Genomic DNA, 27,562 nt, shown 5'->3' with positions numbered 1-27,562 from the left:
TTGCTCGCTTTCAGTGCCTCGCAATGCAGTTTTACTGTTATATATTATCAGGATACGAGTTACAGTCAATAACGAATGAGCAGCAAAACATTGTTTCTACGGATGTATTCTTTTAGAAGCCGTTCCCTTGTTATTCAGCTTGCAACCAAGTTAACGCCTGGGAATCTAGTAGAGGTATTTTATAAGTACAGAATCTGTGTGTTTTTGACATAATTCCCCTACGTAATATCCTACGTGAAAGGTACGTCTTATGATTGAGATCCCCGATAACACAGTGGTGCTGCAAAATCTGGAAGACCTAAAATTAATAAAAGTCACTACAAAGTCATTGTGTCTTTGCCAGTGCTATTCAGTACTGGCGATCTTCTAACATAACGGCACGCCACTGGCATCGTGACGTGTCTGAACATTGGACATGCATTCGGTAGGAGCGGTGTTCGACTTCCGTTACGTCATCCAGATTTAGGTTTCCAGTGGTTTCTCTAAATAGATTAGGGTGAATGACACTTTCATTCTTTGAAAGAACACGGTCTATTTCTTTCTCTGTCTTTGATGTATCCAACGTTTCTCTTTGTCTACAGTAAAGCCGTCAACAATATGGTGTTAAACATTTCCTTCGCGAGTGCCACATGTTTGCGGCCACTTGGTCTCACAAAACATTGCACAAACATCTCTCTGTTACCTCACAACAAGTAAATAACTTTAATATAAGGTATTTTAATGGAAAATATCCATAAATCCTGAAAAAGAACCGTAATTTCTGAGGACTGATAGAGAGATCTACAAACCTTTGGTCACACTGGAACAGTATGTATCTCTCACGTACATAGCCGGATTTCTCGCAGGTCATCCCATCGGTACAATCAAATATTACGTCCTGATAAAATCATTTTACGAGCTATCAGAATGGGACTGAAATCGGTAGATGTGACATAAATGTAGAAACAAACAAAGGATTACAATTTCAGAAAAACTGAACGATTAATTCAAGAGGAAGAGCTTTACAAATTGAGAAAGTAAATAAAGCGCTGATCCTCCTCTGGCCCTATGCAAGCAGTTCCTCGGCTTATCATTGATTGCTAGAGTTATTGGATGTCCTATTGAGGGATATGGAGCTATATTCTGACCAACTGGCACATTAGATTGTCAAAATCACGAGCTGGTTGGAGGGCCCTCTCAATAATGCTCAGACTCATGACTGAAAACAATTCTGCTCCAGTCAATGAGATTACAAGCAGAATGTGCCCGATACCATTGCAAATGGGATTTCTAGTGTACAGAAGTCAATGGTAGTCGGAGAAAGGGAAGCCGTGAGCTCGGTCTTTTTTCTGTGAGCCGCCTATTAATGGTCCTTGTTTCACTGAAGCACCAGCTGCACCTCGGAACGCTGACAATGATGAATCTGAGGCCCTGAGTGTCTCTCTGACGATTGCTTGATTCTCATGTTCTGTCGTCTCTCTAGGTCGACTGCTTCCTTCTTGTCGCTCTGTTCGGCCTTGGTTCACCATTCCTGCCAACATCGGCGAATGGTGACATCGCTCCTATTCAGATGTCGAGCGATTTTCCGATTACTCCAACCGGCTTCTTCTAGCACAGCTACACGTTCTCTCTCAAATGCTGACATCTGCTTATATTGTTCAGGCGTCTGCCAACGAGACATACTTACTGTCGAGCTGAGTACACAGAATAAAATTAGCAAAGACTTTATGTTGTGGTATCTACATGTCCACATTTTACTATCCTTGCCAACTGCGCAGTGGAGTTGCGATGTAGCCCCATACTTTCATCATCGACCGCCAAAGTTTACAGTTTTGCTTTTAGCGTCAATACCTGTACGAATATCACTTTGCGACCAATTTGCATAGTTTCTTGGTGGTTCATCGTTTTTTCTGTCTTAAGAGTGTATTACGTCTTGTCACTTGGCTGGACGGCAATCTGTGTCTACCATTTGTAGCGCTCCTGCTGTTTATGCTACCTGCCTATCTTGGCTGTTGGAGTAGTTGCAGAGTTTCGCACGTGGTACACTGTTCGGGGTCAGCCATTACATCTATAAAATAATGTAAGTTCTCGTAAATGCTAAACGACGTTCATCTTACACACAGTGCGTAAACGACCACTGTTTCACTTTATCACAATACCCGAAAAGAAAGCAATGCACATGTACAGGATTTTAAAAATATGTTTAGTGAAGAGACATGAATTCCATCCAAAAGAAAAATTAAGAGACTGAAAAGTTAGTGGCACCTAATGCGATGGGATTTACATATGTGAGCTTGATCAGGAGTTGGAGTCGAATACCTCGTGCTTTCTACTGATTCTTTCTCATCCAGTCTTAGAAAATACAATTAGCTAAAGAACTACTGTTTGATACCAGGACTATAAATTTTGTCCAGAATTTAAATCAGTGGAATATAGACTAATGAATGTATGCTGTAGCTGTTAGAAACCAATGGAGTGAGGTCGCCTCTGACCGCTGCCCAACCCACTACCTTTTTCATCTCCTCCTTCACTCTATTCCGCCCTACATCTATAATCACATCTCCCCTTCCATAAATACTCGGCAAATCACCATGCGGTCCATGGCAGTGGATGCCTTTTACCGCTGCTGGTGACTCTCTTTTCTGTCCCACTCGAAAATGGAGCGAGGGAAAAACGACCGTCTACATGCTTCCGTAGGAACCCTAATTTTACCTTACCTGGCCTTCGAGGTTCTTAGCGAGATGTAAGCTGGTACTGGTAGGATCTTTGTACAGTTTGTCGCAAATTCCGATTCTCTAAGCTTTATCAATAGTGATTTGCATAAACAGCTCCGCCATAAGGTCTAAGCAATACAAGCGGCCGCCTGAGGTATCAAGCTGAAGGCGGCGCCAGGGACGCTACAGGGTGTATCATAATTAGTGACGAAAATTCACCCTCTAAAAGTGTACGATAAGAGATGTAAGAACTTTCTTTTAAACGTAGGACAACAACGAGCTGTTTGCCAGATGAATGTGAATGTGTAGATGCGAGTTATCAGTGACTCCAGTGCGAAGTTTTGTCCTAGGTAGAACAAATGTATTAGAAATGTAAAATTTTTGATTAAGTCCTGCCGCGCGGGTTTAGCCGAGCGGTCTAAGGCGCTGCAGTCATGGACTGTGCGGCTGGTCCCGGCGGAGGTTCGAGTTCTCCCTCGGGCATGGGTGTGTGTGTTTGTCCTTAGGATAATTTAGATTAAGTAGTGTGTAAGCTTAGGGACTGATGACCTTAGCAGTTAAGTCACATAAGATTTCACACTGATTTGAACATTTTGATTAAGTCCCCAGCTAAATGGGCTGAAATTTTACCCGTAGTCTAGCTTAACAAGAAACACTACACTGCTTCAACATGTTACATATTACTCTTACATTTCCTGTAGACTCCTACCTATCGAAGAAAGTGTTCTACGAACCAGCCTTGCATTTCGATGAGACAGATGCACTCTTCTTTCCAGTAAGTTACGAATACTTTTCATCACACCCGGATCTTCTAGCTACAGTTCGCTGTACCACTTTCTCAAACGTTTCAATTGGAGGGAAGTGCACTACAGTTTCTAGATGTCACCATAAACCAGACGCAAACCCCTGCATTTGGTGGTTCTTAATTCAAACAGTTTTGTTTCCGGTGATCGGACTTAGGGAAGGGATGGTTAACAGAGAGGACACTCTTCGTACGAAATCTGACCGTTCTGCCTAAAGATGTGTCTCTTTTCGTTACAAACATTATAGTCCTCAGTTCTTCAGCATAAGTGAATAGGTTGCTTGGAAGGAGAAGAGTTCATACCATTTGCTTTGTTTATTGAAATCTTAAGTAACACACTACCTAACAATTGGTCGACTATTAATTGCAGTTAAATACATTTCCGCTGAAGTTTACCATTACTGTGGCTTCAGTAATAGCTCCAGTACGTATCCTGCATTTTTTTTTTAAATTCCGATTGGTCACCAATTGGCAACACTGTGAAAATCAAAAATGTTTTACTCCCAACGTTTAGCTACTCCTTCCAGACACTTTTCCACATAGTCGCTGCTCCGATTTAGACATTTGGTGTAGCGTTGTACCAACTTTCGAAAACCCTTGCCATATAAGGCAGCCGCCTGTGCTTTCTGCCATTCTCTGCGCCGCTCTAGAGCTCAGTGTCTGTCCCAAAATACTGTCCTCATAGCCTGCGTTTAGTGTGAGTAAAGAGAGGGAGCCAACTTCGGGCTCTATGGTGGGTGATCAAACACTTTCCATCGGAAACAGTGCAGAGGCAGTGTGCGCCTAAGCACTGTTTTGAATGAGGACAAAGCCCTTTGACAACATTCCTCTGTACTTGTTCTGAATTGCTCTTCGAAAACTATTTTCTAGAATAGCCTGTTCCACTTCCTGAACAACATTATCAGCTGAAACTCGCTTCCTTCCCTGACGACCTGCACTGTGAATTTCTGTACGCCCTGCTTCCAAGTTCCTGGATCACTGCCACACTTTGCTGTCACACGTGACAGTTACATTATGCGGGCGACATAAATTCAGGCGGAACCCCTGAATGACAGCTCGCACTTCACATTTGGTGGGAGATTACCATTCTAGGCATCTTTACTTCCTCACTGCAAGCTCAGAACCGAAAAGTGCAACGTGGTGCAATCGATGGGCATTTTAGAGACACTGCACAACACATCTGCTCGAGAAAAAAAGCCCTCGTATAATAATGTTGGCAAAAGGATATTATTTGCTAGCAATGAGAATAGTGATTTGTCCACTCCTTTCGTGCGTAATGATGCGCTCCGTTCGGCAGTAAAATGATGAATTACTCGCTGTTGCATGCCATTCGATGGAAAACTACCAAACTCATATTTTATCAACATCTACAAACTGCAATATTTTTTGTGACAACTAGAGTAATACGACCATTCGAAACTTGAACTATGGTAGCACTTGGACACTGTTGAACGAAACAACGAGACAGTGCCACCTTCTGGGACACGTGCGCCGAGCTCTGATTGATCCAAAGAATCAGCTACGTGCAAGAAGTGTCATAAACGATAAACGAAACCGATGGTTATTCATCAACAATTTATTTCATGCAACTAGAGGTTTTTTTCTTAATACCATAAAATTAGACAGACGCAGAACTGCCCTGTGTCCTGTGAGAACTGTAAGCAAAACATCTCTACTGTCCTGTCCTGGAAAGTGAATCGCTTGAAGTTCGTGGTTTTAAGTAACGCAGAGAGAAACGAAATTTTCGTGATTAGTTACGAGGATTACTTGCAAAGTTAGGTGCAATGGTCGTGAAATGGAAACGACATGAAAATCCTATGAAGCTTTGCACAGATGTGTTGGGCAGTGTTTCTAGTAGGCCTGCCGATCGCCTCACATAGCTCTTTTCAGTTCTCAGCGACACAGGAGCATGTAAAGATTCCTAGAGCAACAGTGCCTCACGCCAAATATGGGTGCCCGCAGAGAGGTTTCACTTGATTTCATGCAACCCCACATAACGTACCTGTCATGCATTTGCTTCATCAATACAATTATTGGCAAGAATGAGGACACCCCTGGAGTATTTTCGATGGGAAGTGTTTGATCACCTACCATACAGGACGGGCATGGCTCCCTCTGATATTTATCTCTGCTGACATGAACCACCAGCTATGGAGACAACATTTTCACACAAACAACGAACTGTAGACCACAAGAGAAACCTAATGAAAATGGCATAGCCCATTGACGATCTAGCGGTATTCGTTTTCTGAATTTAGAGGCGAATGTTCCAAAAATCCATTATGATTTACAATAATTTTAATTTAACGTTTATTTGTCGGTCTCTAATGCACATGTTTATTACATTACCAGTAGTTTGGATCTCCATGGATCATCTTTAGTTCTATGTAGTTGCATCATACCCCGTCGTGACTGAATCGGAGCCACACATCAGAATACAGTATTCTGACGTGGGGTTCTGATACAGACATGACCCAGATGCATAGATCTGAAGATGATCCAGGGAGATCGAAATTAGTCATACTGTAAAAAATATGTGCGAACGGTCTTGCTGCAGTGTTATCACCGATTCCCGTCAGATCACCGAAGTTAAGCGCTGTTGTGCTGGGCTAGTACCTGGATGAATGAACATCCGGTCTGCCAATTGCTCCTGGCAAGTGGAGTGCACTCAGCCCTTGTGAGGCAAACTGAGGAGCTACTTGACTAAGAAGTAGCGGCTCCGGTCTCGTAAACTGGCATACGGCCGGGAGAGCGAAGTGCTGACCACATGTCCCTTCACATTCGCATCCAGTGATGCCTGTGGGCTGAGAATGACACGGCGGCCGGTCGGTAGCGTTGGTCCTTCATGGTATGTTCGGGTGAAGTTTAGTGTTTTTGAAAAATATGTACAAGAAATTCTGAAAAATGGACAGTACTTTAAAATTGTTTTAAATGTCAGTGCAGCTGATAGTGAAAATCCATGGCGAGTTGAATTGGTGGAAGTTTGGCCTAACAATAGTTCATCATGTGTCTGCATGGCTGGTTTCGAGGTACAAGCGACACAAGCCGCCACTTGGGATGAAAAGCTGACAGGGTCGTCAGGCGCCTCTCAACTGTAAGATTTATATACAGGACATATCAGAATTAGTAGCACCTGCTTGGAGAGTGAAGCAGAGCGGGGCGCCCAAGTGCAAGATTTGCAATCAGTGCGTGGCACAATAAATTGGTAGACCGAAAGGGGTAGAGCAGTGATTAGCACAATGGACTCGCATTCGGGAGGTCGACGGTTCAAACCCGCGTCCGGCCACTTTGATTTATGTTTTCCTTTAAAAGGAGACTGCCACATTCTTTCTCCACCCTTCCTTAATCGCAGCTGGAGCTCCGTTGTAAGTAGGCTGTTTAGGTTTTTTTATTGGTAACGCCACCTCTGTATGAAAATCACTGGCTGTGCTGTGTGCAGTCTGTGGCTGCTTTGCATTGTTGTAATACTCGCCATTGTAGTGTTGGGCAGCGGCAGCTGGATGTGAACAGCGCGTAGCGTTGCGCAGTTGGAGGTGAGCCGCCAGCAGTGGTGGATGTGGGGAGAGAGATGGCGGAGTTTTGAAATTTGTCATGAACTGCTATATTTATATATGATGATATCAAGGTAAATACATTGTTTGTTCTCTATTAATATCTTTCATTTGCTAACTATCCCTATCAGTAGTTAGTGCCTTCCATAGTTTGAATCTTTTATTTAGCTGGCAGTAGTGGCGCTCGCTGTATTGCAGTAGCTTGAGCAGCGAAGATTTTTGTGAGGTAAGTGATTTGTGAAAGGTATAGTTTAATGTTAGTCAGGGCCATTCTTTTGTAGGGAATTTTGAAAGTCAGATTGCGTTGCGCTAACAAAATATTGTGTGTCAGTTTAAGCACAGTCTTGTATAAATTGTTCAAAGGGGACGTTTCAGCGTCTCTACTGACCTCGATGTCGATGGAATGTTGAACAATAATATTCTTCTGGAAAGGAGTGAAAGCGTACAAGGGAAAATGGCAAAGCGGGGGGGCGGGGGGGGGGGGGGGGGGGGCGGGTTGTGAGGGGTGCGAAATGGTAAGTCGCTTGAATGGAAAAATATTTTCGAACCGGTCATGGCTCCATGACAAGTTAGCGATAAAAGGGCTGCATCACACGATGCAGAGGTTACGTGGAGCGTCCACTTCCATTGCCAAAGCAGTCTGAACGACGAAAGACGAAGGTGCCAGATAGGGCTGATAGAAGACATAGTGAAAGCCCAACGAAGAGCGGTACGTTTCGTCACGCGATCGTTAAGTCGTCTCTAGTGTGATACAGAGCTGCTCAACAAACTCCAGTGACAGACGTTATAAGACAGGTGTTGCGCGTCACGGAGGAATTTCGAGAGAACACTTTCCTGGAAGAGTCGGACAACATATTACTTCCTCCCACATGTTCGGAAACTCCCGTTGAAAACTTGTAGGACTTGTAGAGGAAACGTAGCCTTTCCGTGTTTGAAAACAACTTAGTTGCAACGTGGTAGTCATAGTGGAGGGTGCTTACGTCGGATCGGCTGATGTCATTTGACGCCCATCCTACCTCTCTGATCTGGTTCGAGCCGGATTCAAGTGTGTGTAAGTGTTAGAGAAACACGGTTGTGTACACGTTTCCGGAACACACCGACATAATCCTTTTGCATGACGAAGCTCAAGGTAGTGGAAGAGCTGCTCGTCGCCTTTATCAAGATCGCTATCCACAACGTCTGGCTTCATAGCATACCGTTTTCACCACATTTATGCAACGGCTTCGAGAAAGATGCATCTTCGCCGTCAGCAGGCGGGACTGTGGTGCTCCAAGAAGACGCCGCACACCCGAATTAGAGGAGGTCATACTGTACCATGTTTCTTATTTGTTTCTTTGGTTATTAAGGAGTGAAACGGTAAAACAAGCGATGAAATGGGTGACGCCTAATAAATTACTTGCTAAAAGTGATCGATTTACCATCATGTTTTCAAATGGTTGTAAGACGGAAACGATATGTTGACGGACGTGGTTTTCAGTTCAATATACACTCCTGGAAATTGAAATAAGAACACCGTGAATTCATTGTCCCAGGAAGGGGAAACTTTATTGACACATTCCTGGGGTCAGATACATCACATGATCACACTAACAGAACCACAGGCACATAGACACAGGCAACAGAGCATGCACAATGTCGGCACTAGTACAGTGTATATCCACCTTTCGCAGCAATGCAGGCTGCTATTCTCCCATGGAGACGATCGTAGAGATGCTGGATGTAGTCCTGTGGAACGGCTTGCCATGCCATTTCCACCTGGTGCCTCAGTTGGACCAGCGTTCGTGCTGGACGTGCAGACCGCGTGAGACGACGCTTCATCCAGTCCCAAACATGCTCAATGGGGGACAGATCCGGAGATCTTGCTGGCCAGGGTAGTTGACTTACACCTTCTAGAGCACGTTGGATGGCACAGGATACATGCGGACGTGCATTGTCCTGTTGGAACAGCAAGTTCCCTTGCCGGTCTAGGAATGGTAGAACGATGGGTTCGATGACGGCTTGGATGTACCGTGCACTATTCAGTGTCCCCTCGACGATCACCAGTGGTGTACGGCCAGTGTAGGAGATCGCTCCCCACACCATGATGCCAGGTGTTGGCCCTGTGTGCCTCGGTCGTATGCAGTCCTGATTGTGGCGCTCACCTGCACGGCGCCAAACACGCATACGACCATCATTGGCACCAAGGCAGAAGCGACTCTCATCGCTGAAGACGACACGTCTCCATTCGTCCCTCCATTCACGCCTGTCGCGACACCACTGGAGGCGGGCTGCACGATGTTGGGGCGTGAGCGGAAGACGGCCTAACGGTGTGCGGGACCGTAGTCCAGCTTCATGGAGACGGTTGCGAATGGTCCTCGCCGATACCCCAGGAGCAACAGTGTCCCTAATTTGCTGGGAAGTGGCGCTGCGGTCCCCTACGGCACTGCGTAGGATCCTACGGTCTTGGCGTGCATCCGTGCGTCGCTGCGGTCCGGTCCCAGGTCGACGGGCACGTGCACCTTCCGCCGACCACTGGCGACAACATCGATGTACTGTGGAGACCTCACGCCCCACGTGTTGAGCAATTCGGCAGTACGTCCACCCGGCCTCCCGCATGCCCACTATACGCCCTCGTTCAAAGTCCGTCAACTGCACATACGGTTCACGTCCATGCTGTCGCGGCATGCTACCAGTGTTAAAGACTGCGATGGAGCTCCGTATGCCACGGCAGACTGGCTGACACTGACGGTGGCGGTGCACAAATGCTGCGCAGCCAGCGCCACTCGATGGCCAACACCGCGGTTCCTGGTGTGTCCGCTGTGCCGTGCGTGTGATAATTGCTTGTACAGCCCTCTCGCAGTGTCCGGAGCAAGTATGGTGGGTCTGACACACCGGTGTCAATGTGTTCTTTTTTCCATTTCCAGGAGTGTATTACTTTCCTAGTCCTCTCTACAAGTCCTCGATGTTTGTCACGGGTATTTCAGAACAGCCCATACATCTCACGTAATGATCACGAAGAGAAATTAGAGCAATACAGTAGTTTGTCGACAATCATTCTTCCAGAGTACCATTCGCCAGTGGAATGGGGCAGGGATGATCAGTTAGCGGTACCAGAACTACCCTCCGCCACACACCATTAGGTGGCTTGCTCAGTGTGCTGTAGATGCAGCTGTAGATGGTGTACCGCCAGACAGTCACAGGAGCTCTGAGCACTATGGGACTTAACAGCTATGGTCAGCAGTCCCCTAGAACTTAGAACTACTTAAACCTAACTAACCTAAGGACAGCACACAACACCCATTCATCACGAGGCAGAGAAAATCCCTGACCCCGCCGGGAATCGAACCCGGGAACCCGGGCGTGGGAAGCGAGAATGCTACCGCACGACCACGAGCTACGGACTCACAGGAGCTTACTAACGAAGTATCGTGACGGGGTTAGTGGAGGCAGTCAAAAAGAGGCGTTGCGGGAAGCTGTCAAACGGCATTTTTGCTGCTCGACAACGACCCAGCTCATTCTGCGCAGTTTCACTTACCCATGCTGCTTCTTTTGGCTATGAGATTGTGTTATGTCAGGCATTTCCAGAATGTTGACAAGTTGATTTTTGTGGTTAAACGTTTCTTCAACAGCAAAAATGCAGGCTACTACTGCCGTGGCCTCTGCCTAGTTATCCGTCGGGAAATATACGTCGCGTTGAAGATCGGATATGTCGAATAGGACTACCATCATCTCCAAGTTTCAAGGTCGCAGATCGATTTTTCGAGGTGATAATTAAAACAGAATGACTAGACCTTGCATACAGGGTGAACATTATTGAAACCGACGGACTGCAGGGACGGTTTCCTGATTGGATGTGGAGAAAGAACGGTCCCATGAAGATATGTCCGGAAATGTAAGTTGCCACGACAGATGGCGCTGACGAATGACAGTTGCTCTGACCACGTTCCGTGTGTTCCTTGAGTGTTGCAGGCGGTGTGATTGACGTAGTGTACTGTAAGCAGCAGAATCGTTCGGTATTCATGTCGGGAACAAGCTGAGGTGGTGTTTGTGCACGACATGGAAACGGTCGAGAGACAGCACGGCTATACCTAAACAAGTACCTCCACAGACACCAGGAACGTCACACAACATTTCAGGCCCTTTTTGGGCGTTAGTGTGAGCATGGGTCCTTTCAAACAGACGGACTGTGCGTACACCAGGTTTGGAAGATCGGGTTCTACAGAACATTGAGACGAATCCTAGTAGCAGCTCCAGGCAAGTGATCCGCCAATATGGTGTAAACCAAAGTACGATGATACGTAACATGCATGACAATCGCTCAGTCCTTATCATTTGAAATCGCAGGCAGGCAACTTTGAACATCTGCCGGCCGGTGTGGCCGAGCGGTTCTAGGCGCTTCAGTCTGGAAACGCGCGAGCGCTACGGTCGCAGGTTCGAATCCTGCCTCGGCCATGGATGTGTGTGATGTCCCTGGGTTAGTTAGGTTTAAGCAGTTCTAAGTTCTAGGCGACTGATGACCTCAGATGTTAAGTCCCATAGTGCTCAGAGCCATTTGAACCATTTTGAACATCTGTTGTGACGTGCAGGTCTGTTCCGGGACGATTTACTGTCGTTGCACGCACACCGTCCATTTCCGGACACATGTTCGTAGAACTTACTCCTCCGCCTCCAGTCAGGAATCCGTCTCAGCAATTTGTCGGTTTTATTAATTCAGCCTGGATAGTGGTATAGTCCAGAGGCACAGCGGCGGTTGCAGTCGCCCGTCGTTCCCTTGGCGTGCAAGGGTGCGTGACCGTCCTTTCGCCATTTTTTTCTGCCTTCTTTTGCCAGGAACCGTTACGTGATCACGCGGTCTCCAGCCAATTCCGCGGAGGTTAATGAAATGTTTGCCTGCTCGGCCAGTGAGAACACCAGCTACAGCGGGGAGAAAGAAGGAAGTTGCGTCGCTTTTAATTGGAACCCATTGTGCGGGCAGGAGATTGCGCGGCTTGGCTTGGCTTGTGCGGACACTTGGCGGCTGGACTGAGGTTTCGCCACGCCCCCTCCAGGGCAGCAGCTGTGTGGGTGGGCCGTCACGCAGGCCCCTGCTTTCTGCTTCCTACCCTTCCCGGATGGCTGCGTTCATAGTGACACCTACAACAGTGGCCAGATGTCGCGCCAGAGGTTAACCGAAACATCGGTCGACTGCTCGGTCAAGTGATTGCGATATCTTCCGTCAGGTTTTGGTGGGATGAAGGAGGCTAGCAGCCTATTATACCCTATACACTGAGGTGACAAACCTCATATGATAGCTTCTAATATCGCCCGAAATAGTGAAGCAACTAGACGTGGCATGGATTCAACAAGTCGTTGGAAGCCCCATGCAGATATACTGCCTCTAGAGCAACCGTAATTGCGAAAGTTTTTCCGGTGCAGAATTTTGAGCAAGAAATGACCTCTCGTTCATGTCTCATAAATGTTCGATTTGATTCATGTTGGGCGATCTGGTTAGCCAAATCATTCGCTCGAACTCGCCAGAATGTTCTTCAAACTGTTCGCGAACAACTGGGCCCCAGTGACATGGCATATTTTCATCCACAAAAATGCCATCGTTGTTTGGGAACACGTAGACCATGAATGGCTGCAAATGGACTACAGGCAGCCGAACATGACCATTTCCAGTCAATGATCGGTTCAGCTGGACCACAGGAGCCAGTCAGATAAATGCAAACAAGGTCCAAACCATTATGGAGCCATCGCCAGCTTGCACAGAGCCTTGTTGACAGCTTGGTTCCATTGCTTTCTGAGATTGCGCCGCACTCGAACTCTATCATCAGCTCTTACGAACTGAAATCGGGATTTATCTGACAAGACCACGGTTTTCCAGTCATCTAGAGTCCCACCGATATGGTCATGAGCCCAAGAGAGGCACTGCAGGCGATGTCGTGCTGTTAGCAAAGACAAATGCGTTGGTCACCTACTGCCACAGCCTATCAACAACATATTTTGCCACACTGACCTAACGGATACGTTCGTCTACAGTCCTCATTGATCTCTGCGGTTATTTCGCGCAGTGTTGCTTATCTGTTATCACTGCCAAATCTACAAAAATGCCGCTGTTCTCGGTCGCTAAGTGATGGCTGTCGGCAACCGAGTTGTCCGTGGTGAGAGGTTATGTCTGAAATTTAGTATTCTGGGCATCCTCTTGGCCTTGCGGATCACAGCACACTGAATTCCCAACGGTTTTCAAAATGGAAGGCTCCATGCATCTAGCTCCGGCTACCACTCCGCGTTCTGAGTATGTTGATTCCGTCGTGCGCCCACAATCAAGTCGGGAACGGGAATGTTTTCACGTGAATCACCTAAGTACAAAAGACAGTTCCACCAATGCACTGCCCTTTTATACCTCTTGCTGCGATACTATAGCAATCTGCTTATGTGCATATCACTATCCCATTGATTTTTGTCACCTCAGTTCATATATATCTCGAAAAGAAGCCACCGGGTACTGTAGACTTGTCCTCGGTTACTGTAGTAAGCAGAAAAGTTTTACGAATCTGTGAGGTGAAGAAGGATGTGTTGTATTGCAGATTCGTGGTGACTTTGAAAAGTGAGATTCCGAACATTCTGCACAACTTACTTCAATTAAACTTGAGTGACTGTTATTCAGTATTTATGTTTGAAAGATAAATACAAATTTTAGAATAAGAGACTTCCAATACCCAAAGCACTGAAGAATGGAAATGCATGTGCTACATTTGCAGACCACCTCATATAAAAGAATCACCACCGTACTGGGATAAAAACAGCAGTAAGCAATAACACTAATTTGGAGACTACTAATGCCTACCTACCACAGTCAAAGATCCATTACAGTAACTTTAAGTAGTAAAATTGACATGTCACATTTCTCACTTGAACGCAGAATTTTTTGACGTTATAATGTAGACCTAAAATTTCCGAAACAGGTTTTTCCTGCATGACATGTTGCATCTTAAGTATAGGCATGTAGCTGAAATGGCGAGACAGCCACAGAACATACACATAACGTTAAACTAATTATTACTGAAGTTCTAATTTTTCGAAACTGATGGCTTTCCAATGATGTAACAATTTCAGACCATGTACTATTGTCCCAAACCAAGTTGACAATCGCCGCGTTGGGTAATGGGAGCGACTGCAAAGGCCTTTCCCATTTACTATTCCTCCCATCACTCACAGAGCCGAGTGACAACATCGTCTGCACGAATAGTAGACCAATTCCGAATCATATCCTGGTTTCCACCTTTCTCATCCTCATCGTGCACTAAAATTAAAAATTTCGTAGGGAACGTCGGCCGATTCGATCGGTCGAAACAAACTGATACATACTTTAGCGACTGCAGTCTGAAGCCTGCACGTTGCGGCGACGGGATCGGTTGCACTGATAAAGCGCACTTGCTAGAATACCGATTTGAAAAGATCACCCAATGTCGGTCATCGGCGGGGTCCACCGTTGTCGGTGTCACTGGGGGTGACTGCAGACTTTGCGATTTTGACAGCTGCGGTACATATCCGACGAGGCGAAGCCTGAACGGTGCAGCAGGCGGTGTGCATAAAGTGACTTTTTTAAGTGTTTTGTGTTAATTGCATATCTCTGAACGTTTGTTAAAGGAAATAAAGGCAGACTGTATTTTAACTTAAGTTCAGTCTTGATCACAACACTTATGTCTCAATAACATAGGTGACCGGTTTCGGTTATATTTATATAACCATCTTCAGACCTGTGAATTAATTTTAGAAAATACTAGAGACCAATCTTAAAATGAAATGAAAAGTGTCTAATGACGACAAAATTTTAATAAGATAAAATAAAACTTATTATACCCATGGCTTCCTTGGAGGATGGTAGGCGGAGCTGCCCTCAGCTGCTACGAAGTCAACTGATGGTTATAAGTGCTAAGCATGAGCTTAAATATGCAGAGTCTCCGCCTACTTCCTCTCACACTACTTCACAACTGCCAATCAGCGTTCATAATATGACGCTATCGTGAAAGTATAAAAGTACGAAATACACTAATAACATAAAATTGATTCGTTTAAAATGTCAGATTAACAGATAGTTAGTATATGTAAAACTTATTTATATTTTAGATAAAAATGGCAAACTATGATGCGTAATAGCTGTGCCCTCTATGGGCAACCTTAATACTATTACAGTGTCAGTTAAATCAAAGATGTAAAAGTCCTTGGAGTTGTGGTATGTATCGATTATACCGAGTCGCATACATCACAATTGCATCTTTGATGGATGTTACAAAATCGTCTTACTTTAACTGTAGTTTTCATAGTGACATTCTTTATAACAGTAGGGTAGCAGCCAAGGGTACGTTCCGTATTATGTATGTCTGAATAACTGATGAGACCGCTGATTAAATATTTAGAACTCATCGATCTAATAGTTTTTATAATAATCAATCTCAATTTAATAAAAAAATTTATATGTTGTATAGCATATTTTTCATACATAGCTTTTGCCATGGGTATAACTAATCTTATATTTTAAAACAAAAGAGTAGGTGCATCTTTCGTCAAAAAGGTCGTAAAAATATTTTTCGCCTCTGCATATTTAAGCTCATGCTCAGCACTTATAACCATCAGATGACTTCGTAGCAGCTGAGGAGAGCTCCGTCTACCATCCCCCAAGGAAGCCATGGGTATAATAAGTTTTATTTTATCTTGTTAAAGTTTTCGCCGTCATTAGACACTTTTCATTTTATGTTAAGATTGGTCTCTAGTATTTTCTAAAATTAATTCACAGGTCTGAAGATGGTTATATAAATATAACCGAAACCGGTCACCTATGTTATTGAGACATAAGTGTTGTGATCACGACTGAACTTTAGTTAAAATATAATACTTTATTGAGCACTGTTCCAAAAATGTTTACCAAAATTGTAAAAGGCAGACTGTCCCAAACTGCTCAGTTTTTCACATCAGTGAAATTGAACACTGCATGTGGATAACAGTCAATATCTTGTTGCTCCAAACTGTGCAACTCTAACACGCTTCGATTCGTTAGTATTCTGTCCTCATTGTACACTGCGTGATAAAAATATTAAGTACACAACAGAAGAGGAGGAGCTGAAACGAAATTTTACCGTCTGAGACATTATTTGATGTTACTGATTTAATTATAACATAAAGTTAAATTCATAAAGGACTTGGCAGTATGAGCCCATTCATCAGTATGTAGTTAACACGGACCAGTAACAACATTTGTCGGCCAGAGTGCCTCACAAGAGGATACGACAGCTTTATGGCACCCTTACGAACCGAATCATTGCATGCATCGAGACCAGACGGGTTGTAACCTCACACTGGAAGTCAGCTCATGCAGTCAAGTTCTTCGTTAATCTGACTCGATTTTTTAATCGGTGAAATAACGCCACATTCCGTCTCAAGCCGTGAAAATTCATTTCTTTTCTCCGCCCTGGGTGCTTCACTTCTCTACTCAAGTAGCGTACGAGCTGTGACTATAAAATGACGGCATTAATGCTGTCACGTAGTAAATACGTACTTGCCAGAGATTTCCTGCGAAGCGCGAAGATTGAGAATCGAATGCGCCGTCAGTGTGGCCGTGGTCTTCGTATGCGTAAGAGATGTTATTTTGTTTTGCCCGAAAAAGATAAGCGTAATACTCCTAAGAGGGCAACGAATTGTGAAGTTTCACATGGTACTTGGAAAAACTGCTACTGAAACCTATGTTTTAGAAAAAGAAGTGTACAGCGAAGACTGTTTATCACGTACGCGAGTCTTTGAGTGGTTGAAGCATTTGCAAAATGGCCGAGAAGACGTTGAAGATGAGTCATGCCTGAGACGCCCTTCGAAATCAGAAACGGAAGAAAATATCGAAAAAGTAGGTAATTGAATCGATCTGACCGTCGGTTGAGTATTTGATCGATTACTGTAGATGTAGAAATTGACAAACAATGCGTAAGGAGAATTTTACACAGTCAGTTTAACACGAGAAAAGTGTGTATGAAACTGGAGCCGATAATTCCCACGATAAAAAAAAAAGAGAGAGAGAGCGTGAAAATGTCTGCACCGATACTTTAAACTTTCAATATCAATGAAAATTATTCTAATTACTTGGAAAAAGTGATAAAAGTGACAAATCTTGGTTCTTTATTTATGATTCAGAAACTTACGTCAATCCGTGCATTGGAAGGGCTCAACTTCACCGAGAGCGAAAAAAACTCGAATCAGCAAATGAAGACAGAAAGCGATGATGACTGTATTTATCAATATTCATGAAATTGTGTATCTTCTCTTGGTTTCTGAAGATGAAACTGTTAATCGACATTATTATTTGGGTTCCACTCCGTGAGAAAACAAGAAGAAAGCAGCCCGAATTGTTGAAGAAGAAGTCATGGCTTCTGCATCAAGACAACGCCTCGGCTCATGCCGCGTTGTCTGTTAAGATGTTTCCAGCGAAGTACAGCATCCCTTTGTAAGACCACCCACCTTATTCGCCTGACCTACCGCCATGTGACTGTTATCTATTCACCAATGTCAAACCTGCCTTAAAACGATTAAAATTTCAGTCCATTGAAGCAGTAAAGGAAAAAGCGACACTCGTCGATCAGGGAGCTCACAGAGAAAGACTTCCAGCACTGTCTCTATCAATGCAAAATTCGCAGGGGGCATTTTAGGGATAGAGGAGGTCAGCGTATTGAGGGTGATAATAACTAAATATGTGTGTTTTTTAAATAAAATGTTCTACTTCAATAATCCCTTTATTTTATAGCCACATCGCGTACCCTTAAGGAGAGCTACCATTGATTACATGAAATGAAAATTTTGTCCACATTTTTAAACATTTTCTTATGGTTGTCCAATGGCGATACTTTTCTTTAGAGATAGCACCGTCGCCGAACAATCTTACACGGTTGCTGATGGTTTGATAAATCGTTTGTGTATGTTCAGAACAATGTTGCACTTCCTTTCGTTTCCAATGAACAAACGATGTCCAGTTTAAAGTACGAGTTTCCATTGGTCAAATACTAATGGAGCCGGTCACACATATACGAAGATACTTCTTATGATCGTATTTCAATTATTAGTCGGTGATGCGGTACAGGGGGCTAAATCATCTTCTCCGATTCCCTTCAAGGGCTTTTGATAGACTGCAACAGCGCGCAGAAGCCACATTGTTCTGCCCAAAATTGAGCATATAGCAAACTCTTCCCAGTTGTAAGGGTAATGCTGATTTACTCTTATCTTCATTAAATAGAAGACTGTACTTAGCTAAATTCAGAAAAAACAGAACATCTTTGACGACTAGAGATGGGATGTTCATATTCACAGAACATGTACATTAGTATGTTCTGCAGAAACGAATAACATTTGAACCATGTCAACGCCGATATCGCGGCGCAACACCACCTACCGGTAAAATGTGCTTGCTGCTCTCGTTGTCGCTATAAACCGAACGTAATGGATCAGTGTGACTTGAACAGAGGTGCAGGATGCCTCGCAGACGTATGCGCAAACAGTGGCGTCAAATCAGTGAATTTGAAAGACGGCGCATTATTGGCATGAGAGAATGTGATGCAGCCATCCGAGAAATTGCTGCTCGTGTGGGACGAAATGTTTTGGCAGTGCAACGGGTGTGCACAGGATGGTTCACGGAAGGTCGTAGGACAATACGAGATGGGTCAGGTCGCACCTCCCAGACCAATTCCCGATACGTTCGACACTTGACCCGAATGGCCTTGCAAGTCAGATCTGCGTCCTCCTCCGCTCTGTCGCAACATTGGAACAGTGTAACACATCATACGCTATCAGAGTGACAGTCCGTCGCCGTTTATTACGGCATGGGCTACGTACGCATCGTCCACTTCTCCGGCTACCTTTCTCGAATGTGCAGAAACATGCTAGACGGCAATGGTGTATGGAATGTCGCAACTGGAGACAGAAATGGTACCAGATAATGTTTTCGGTCGAATTCAGGTTCCGTTTGTTTGAAAATGACAGCCGCATTTGGGTTCGCTGCAGACAACTTTGAACGGCATCACAGTGACTGCATTCGGAGAAGACATATAGCACCAGCACAAGGCCTTTTGGTGTGGGGTGCTACTGGGTACAAATTACAGTTGTTGCGTGTCCAGGGAACTGTGACCAGTGTGACCTTCGTAAATGACATCCTGCGACCTGATTCCATACCTTTTATGCACAACAACGCAGACGCCATTTTTCAACAAGACAATGCACAACCACATGTTGCTGCATGAACACGTGCCTTCTCGGTGTCAAAGGATGTCAGTCTTTTACCCTGACCCGCCAGATCACCAGACTTGTCGCCAATCGAAAATGTGTGGGATACAGTGAAACGACGGATGCAGGACTGTCACCCAACGCCAACCACCACAGGTGAATGCAGCATGGGTGGTTATACCGCAGGACTCTGTTTACGCCTTATACGTGCCGATCCCATCACGCATGGAACATGTTATCAGGGACCATGGTGGACTCTATGCCTACTGGGCAACAGAACACAGGTTGAAACAAGGTGACTGAAATGCTAATCATTTCTTTGAACATGTCCTGTGAATATGAACGTTCTATCTCTGGTCGTTCAAGGTGTTCTGTTTTTCTCTGAACATGACTGTGTTTCCTACGGTAAAAAAATTACCGATAACAAGATTTTCGTTAAAAAGTGCTTGTCATGAGAGTGGTACAAACAGTCTTTTGAGCAGTTTATTTCAACGATTGATGACAAGCAGTCTTTACGCCAGGATGCTACTATACGTAGGATCAGAAAATTTAATTAGCCTCATTCAGAACCTCTGTGGGTGTTCTTAGTGTAGTTTTTCGCCAGAGGTTGCACCTTCATGACCTCAGTGGTGTTCTAAAATTGATCCTGTATCGGCTGAATAGTCAACTTGTCTGGTTGTTCTGCACCGTCAGCTCAAGCCTGAGAGGCCAGCGGAGTATTAGTAACTCTGCTTTCAAAAACCGATACTAATGGCCTTTATACGTTGTGTTACGAAGTCTTTGCATCAAACTTTAGAGATGACGGAACATATAATGGAAAATAACTTTTGTTACAGACGAAATGTATGACAAAGCTTCTAGGTGGCACTAGCTGTTTTCTTACTGAATTCGCCGGCTCTCAGATGATGGCATATCAGCGAACCAGCTGTACCTACTAACCATGTGTGCTATATCTGCATACTACTTACCCCCGTAAACGTATAGTGATTTTTTACAAAAATGAGTGTCCCCAACCGGAGAAAGAAGCAAATCATGAACTCGGCTGATTCCCTTTCAGGCGGAGCAGATGACGGGGCGGCAGCTCGTGGTCTGGCGGTCGCGTTCTCGCTTCCCGAGCACGGGGTCCCGAGCTTGATTCCCGGCGGGATCAGGGATTTTCACCCGCCTCGAGATGACTGGATGTTTGTGCTGTCATCATCATTCCTGAAAATGGCGAGATCGGACTGAGCAAAGGTTGGGAATTTGTACGGGCGCTGATAACCACGAAGTTGAGCCCCCCACAAACCCAACATCATTATCAGATGACAGGGTTGTAGGCAACACATACTGCATACACACTCTGCAGAGTGCCTACATCCTGCCGCCTCTCAGGTGCATACCAATCATAAAAGACGCCTAGTGTCCACTGAAAGTGTGAGCAAATACCCTGTATCTAACAAAGATTGTTCCCCGTGACGTAAACTATCACCGCTAGAGGTTTGATGTACACCCTGTACATAATTTCCTTGAGGTAAATCACATAATAATGTCGTTATGGACGGTCTCAGATTAAGACTAACGCAATGCGTTCTGTTAGCTAGAAATTCTTCAGTTCATTTACAAAATCTGGTTAGTTAACCTGTTAGCACTTATTCTGTTTACTAGAGAACGCTGCAGAACAGTCAGCGGTGGGTTTTATGAACGAACAGGTCGCACTGAGTTCCCTACGACTGCTCTTCGCACAATGATTCTAGATTCGAAGGCATCTGGTCAGTCCCCAAAGAGTCAGCCTACAAATTATTTTCCATTTGCTAACATCTTTCCGACAATGGTGTGCGTGGAATTCTTCGCCACGCTCCGAATCGTGAGGTACTAACTCGTTTTTTATTCACTAGTTTTCTTTGAATCATTCCCGAGATGTGTTGAGATATTTCTACACTACTAGCTCGTCTCTGACTTTGTCCAGATTGAGCAAGTGATTATTTTCTGCTGTATACCAAGAGAATATATACCTGTACATTAATTTTTTTTCATTGATAACGTATTTCACTTCCCTAGTAGAGCTCTACTTAAAGTGTACTAATACAATTTTTGTTGTTGTGATTTCAGGTGTTGTAGTCCAACCACCAAGCTCCAAGGACTTCTCTTATTATTGGTTCGTATCTCATAACTGATTCATCCATATTTAAGACATTAAAATTTATGGTCTGTTTTAAAGTCATACGGTGTACCTTCGTAGTGTAGTACAGTGGTTGGAGAAGTGTGTTGTTGTAATACAGCAATTAAGACCAAGAATAAGTGAAAATGGTGCACCACATCTCCCCCCCCCCCCCCCCCTCCTGGCCATTCTCGCCCCGGTCGTACCGTCGTAACGTAGACTCGAAGATTCTTGGTATTATTTATTAGATTGATTCATTCACCTATAAGTGCCTAACGTAAGTTAAATAATTCCTTCAACATATAAAGCCTACTACTCAACTTTTCACTGAACGTGTGCACTACGTGCTGCGGTAAGTGACACCCAAATGTAGCTTGTCCAGTAAATTATACAACAGAACGCATTGCCGACATTTAATCATACCAATGGTATTATGTTAATAAAATATGATGAGTTAGTTTGCTGTTCTGTCTTCAATGTGTTTTTTTTTATGTTTCAGTTCATCCTCGGATTTTCATATGAGGTTGACGGCCAGGCGCTTTTCTTCCGAAATGATTTATCGAAACAAAGTCCTGGAGACGGTAAGAACCTCACTTACTTCAAATATTATAGCCTATAGATGGTAGACAGTTGAATCAATCACTGCTTCACTGAATAGTAAAGACTCACATTGTTACAATGAAATATGAATTAGACTTATGAAGGACGGTATATCATATATTACATGCAACCATTTTTCAGATAATCTTCAATAGGTCTACCCATTACTGAAAATACTTTATACAACGACGAAGGCAAGAACCGACTAATTTCCTTTATTTAAGAGTTTTCGTAAGTCTTTAAGGAGGTATCATGCAAGAGAAAAAAGAAAGGAAGGAAGATCAGAGTTTAAATTCCCGTTGACAATGACGTCATTAGAGCTGCACATATAACACATTAGTAACTTCTTATTGAACGTTACTTCGCCGGTATTTTTTAGGACAGAACAGGTACTTAATGTTCGTGTCATTTTCAAGATGCAGAGAACATTTGTTTGTCAAAACACATTGTTTTCATACATTTCAGCAGCACTTGGCAATGTATCACAAGAGGACCCTTTTAACAAATAATCTGTATTCTAATGGTATTCGCCGTAGCATAAAGCTCTCTCTGTAGTTTATCTTGCATTCAGATTTTATAGTCACTACATAGTTTTGAGTGTAAGTTGTCATATCTTAAGAATAATGAGAAATGTATCTAATAAAATAAACACACCTTATTATTTTTTTGGGACCATGTAGTAAACTGGAAATCATGGAGCATGAGCTATTTACCATGTTTCAGGTTACAATGATTATACGTAGGATCAACCGAAATACTGGTGTATATATGTTCTTTCACATGCGTAATGTGTCGGCCGTTTTTTTCTCGAACAAGAGAAATGTGTGCTTGGAGTTGAAGACAGCACTTTACAGTACTGTTCTGTAAAAGAGAACAGATGTACAATGTTCACGCATAATGGTAAATAGAATAATAATTGTAAGTCTTTATAGCCCTTCTCCACCGTCAGAATGCAAAAGAATAAGCATCAAGGATGTTTCAGACGTATGTGAAGTGCTTGCAAAACGCAATGATGTTCTTCCAGGCAGCCACACTTCGCTTGGTCGTGTAATACCTGTGCAGTGTGCTACTATAGAGTTGATTATGCAAGTAAAATTATTGGAGACCGTGAAACACAGTGCTGGTACACATTCCACTCCCCGGAATAGCACGAAGAGCTTATCCCCATATTCGATAAACAGATCACCACGATTTATCGAAACATAAACGCTTCGAGATACAGTAGATGTGTTTAGGACTAAATTTAGTGAACTGGAACCGCGCGCGACTACTTCGATTTGATGTTCACCTGTTTTGTTTAACGTTGTCTTGTGGAAAATGCTTGCTTTTGATTCAGGAACAACTTTTAATTTTTTTGTTTTGTGTTTGTTTGCAGGCACTCGACTGTCGCGCCAAGCCCAAACAGATCTCACCGTTCGGACGATAATTGATTGGTTGCAAGGCAGATATACCAATCCTGCAAGAAGAGGAGGTAAGATTACGTAACACCCCTCTGAGTTATTTTCCCACTTGTTACTTACCGTACTTTTATTTACTTTATGTGATTTTTCTTAGTTCAAGTCAAACGAAAGTTTCTCTGCATCCCAAAGCAGTCTGTAATTAATTTATGGGCGGTTCTGTAATCCACTTGTATTATTACATGGGACAACACTATAATTTCACTCAGTTAGGTGCTGATTCAACAACATAATAACTTCAGATTAGAGTTTAGCTCTAAAGATATTATACACTGTCCAGTCACATTAATGTGACCACGCCCTATGTTCGGCGTCAATGTGAAGTAACCACTCATAGACCGCAAGTGGCAGCGCTAGCAGGGGATGGTATACAAAGTGTGCCGAGGGACGCGGGAAACACTGTAGTTGTTGTCACAATGTAGGAAAAGGCATGATCGTCGGCATTCGGGCCAAAGGTACAAGCATTTCCAAAATGGCTAAGTTTCGGGACTGTTCGTATGCTGCGAACGCAAACCTTGCCTTTCGAGGGCATTTCCCCACACATGTTTTATCTGCTAGGAAACTATACTCCATATAATTTTACATATAAGACATTCTCCAGTCCCACGTCAGCTCCCAAATACCTTATCTGCGAAATGTGAAAAAGAATGAAAGAATTGGCAAGGTGCGAGAACTCGTGCATTGAGGGTTCCGTACAAACTTAGTCATGTATACAGACAGTTCATCCATTCCGGAAATAGCGGATCACGACGATTTTTGTCTGTTATTGACGTTAATACTGGCAAGATCCCAGGGTTTCCAAAGTTTTCGAGAATGATTTAATTTCAAATTTTAAAAGACATTCCTTCGATGGAGAGAGTACAGTGATTAGTGTAAAATATTCAAATTCAGAACAACCGTCTTGATAGCAAGTGATGTTTATATTGGTTTGAGTTCCGTGTTCTTGTGGACCTTACTCCACCAACAGCAACCAGCCGCCATCGTGGTGCCCAAGGCCTGAAGACTGTCTGAATTATAAACAGAAACCGGTTGCCAACCAAAATGAACATCAGCTTCGATCAAGGCCGTTTTACTGGATTTTAATTTTTTACTTTCAAGTTTGAATCTGGATTACAAATGACAGAAAAAATATTTTTTTTCTTATGATATACTTACATATTAACAATTTTCTGTTCCTTTTTCTTTATTTGTACAGCGAAACCTTTCTTCTTGTTAATTTTTGCGATTGTATGGCAAGAGAAAGTGCCCTTCAGGTTTTAATGAGTGAGTTTTCATCAAAATAAATGACATAAATGGCTGTATCTTTTGACTGCAAAGACATAGAAGCTAATGTTTGTTATACCACAGAAGTACCATACACCTTAGTGTGTGACATAAATTTCAACTTGACACATCTAACCGTTTCCGAAAAAAAGGGGTCTCAACAGACGGACGGACAGACAGACAGCCTGATAACAAATGACAAAACTTTTTTTGTGTGTGATACATTTACAGAGTTAACAGTTTTCGGATTTCTACGTTTGTTTGTAACATGAAACATTTCTTCTTGCCAAATTTCTATTTCATGGTTCTAGACCAACTGAAAGTACTCTAGGTTTTGATGAGTGAGTTTGCTAGTATCAAAATATGTCACATAGATGGCCATCCCTTCTGAGTGCATTGACTTAGAAGCTTCACTTTTCCTACATGGCCAACGTACCGTATACCTTAATAACTGACATAAATTTCAACTTGATACGTCCATCTGTTCCTGAGAAAAAGGGTTTTGAACAGTCGGATAGGCAGACAGGCTATAAGGGTTTCGTTTCTACCGAGTGAGGTACGGAAACTTAAAAAGACAAGTTCAATGTCCCGTGAACGATAAGGTCATTGGAGAGTTCGGATTGAGGAAAGGATGGAGAATGACATCAGTGATGTCCATTTCAAAGGAACTATCCCAGTATTTACGTTAAACGATTTAGAGAAATAGCGGAAAACCTAAATCTGGGTAACCTGACTGGAATTTGCACCACCGTCGTCCGAAATACAATTGCAGTGGTAAGTACTGCTTCACTTCGCTCGGTACGAAGTACACTGCCTACATATATATGAACGAACTAGATCAAGTACGGTACGGTACTTGGTGGAAATGAATGAAAGTGCGAGGTGTTCCAGTCACGTGTAGAAAGTTGTACTTTACACGGCGAGAGGTCAGCGTGACTGTAGCGCCAAATCGAGCTGGTCCCGTAAGATGAGGTAGTTGAAGGAATAGGAAAGGACAGCGTCAGCGAGTAGTTGCGGCGTTCTGTGGTGGTTTCTTCACTACAGCGTGGCCCGGAGACAATATTTGGATAATTCCACAGGAGAAGCTGGAAGAAGAACGAGGTATGACGAGTGTAGCCCAAGAGTTTGGTATTCCTCCCAGCATGGGGAGCGTTCCGAACCCCAGGTGAATGGGTGATTAGACCACGGTCAACTACAGGAGCAGGTGATCGCTACGTTGGGCAACAGGCAAAAAGACACCCATATCAAACAGCGCTTGCAATTACAACCAATGTAACAGGACTGCAAGGCATGCAATCTCACTCTCCACAATGGCAACTGGACAGAGTTGGGTGACCTCTTTGGCCGACGGCCAGTACGTTGTATTCCGTTGACACTCTCACATCAGCGGCACCGTCTACGATGGCCACAAGAGTGTAGGGATTTGACCAAGGAGAAGTGGGGTCGCTTGCTCTTCTCCGATTAGAGCAGATTCGGTGTGAGTAGTGATTCTAGACGTATCCTCACATGCGGAGAGCTGAAAACAAGCAATAAATTAAGGAACGTTGTCGAATATCATCGTTTCGGTAGTCCAGGTGGGGAGGTATAGTGTTCCTTGGGCGCAGTGATCTCCAAATCTTTAAACACGGAAGTCTCATCTGTCGTACTCCTTCCCCACGTGCGTCTTTTCGGGTGTGTATTCGGCCCTGACTCCATTCTTAAGGAAGACAATGCTCGACCGCATGGAAGAGGAGTTCTTGGAAGGTGAAGATATTTGGCATACGGAATGGCTTGCCCGTTCCCCAGACTTAAATCCTATCCAGCACGTGCGACGTATGGCAGCATGTTCACATGCATCAACGACCATCCAGCATTTGTCAACCGCGTTGTTGGAGGAATGGAACGCCACAGCGCAAGAACTCCTTACAAATCATGTGGCCTGGGAGCACGTTGCCAACCGTAGCGATCATAACCCTATTAAGAATTAAGAACGACTCCTGCTTTTTGTAATGGCCAAGGGACATCATAAATCACGATAACTTCGATGTAATTATTGTATTTGAATAAAAGTGTCGTTTCTGTTCCTCTTATCGCGTATTCCTTTTATTTACCTTCTGTACTGTACTGTACTGTAGCAGTTCTTTCTACGAAGGGCATTCAGTAAATAATGCAACGCACTTTTTTCTGAAAGCAAGTTGATTTTGTTCAAGATTCCAATACAACATAATATTTACAACTCTTTTGGCTACTAATCCCTTTTCTTCAACATCATCTCCGTTACATGCGACGTGGTACCGCTCTACTTGTCGGCGCCGCAGCGAACGTCTTGCTGCATCAACAACCTCTCTTTATCCACGTATAGCATCCAGCAGAGCGCATCCTTTATTCTTCGTCTTTCGTCCTTCACTGAGAGTGTCCGCACGTTCCAACATTGTAGGAATGACAGCTGTGTGCAGCCGGCCGCACGCGGGAGATCGGACAGGCTTGCGCGACTTTATTGCGATGATGACAGACGCCTCAACCAGCGACTCACCGTGCTTTTGTTCGCTGCCAGGTCTCCGTAGACATTCTGCAAGCGCCTATTAATATCTGCGATGCTCAGGTTTCCCGCCAAAAGGAACTCCCATACAGAAGCTATTTTTAAGGCTGCGTATAGCTCTGCACCCATAGGAACTTCACGAAAACATATGAGCTGAAGCGGGAATGATCCATGATGTCCCACAACAAATTTCGCATTATTGCAACTGGAAATTGTTCCATTACTTATTGAACGACCTTCATATCTATGGTCCAAGTTCCATGGAGTGTTGTCATTTGGAAGTGACATTTCATGCGAAAGTTACTTTCGTCCTTACGTTTCGTAC

At 43.9% G+C, this 27,562-nt stretch overlaps 1 protein-coding gene across 1 annotated transcript in view; it reads left to right on the top strand.

Annotated features, from left to right (window-relative positions):
* Positions 1-27,562, top strand: part of LOC124802925 — a 189,263-nt gene that overhangs the window by 107,977 nt on the left and 53,724 nt on the right. The window contains exons 2-4 of the mRNA XM_047263999.1: positions 21,351-21,396; positions 21,899-21,980; positions 23,375-23,470. Of these exons, the coding sequence (XP_047119955.1) occupies positions 21,351-21,396; positions 21,899-21,980; positions 23,375-23,470 (224 nt within the window). The remainder of the gene's footprint in view (positions 1-21,350; positions 21,397-21,898; positions 21,981-23,374; positions 23,471-27,562) is intronic.

This window comes from Schistocerca piceifrons, chromosome 6 (genome assembly GCF_021461385.2).
Source record: "Schistocerca piceifrons isolate TAMUIC-IGC-003096 chromosome 6, iqSchPice1.1, whole genome shotgun sequence".
Taxonomy (NCBI): Eukaryota; Metazoa; Arthropoda; class Insecta; order Orthoptera; family Acrididae; genus Schistocerca; species Schistocerca piceifrons.
The sequence above is the reverse complement of the archived record's forward strand: the minus strand, read 5'-3'. Positions and strand labels throughout refer to the sequence as shown.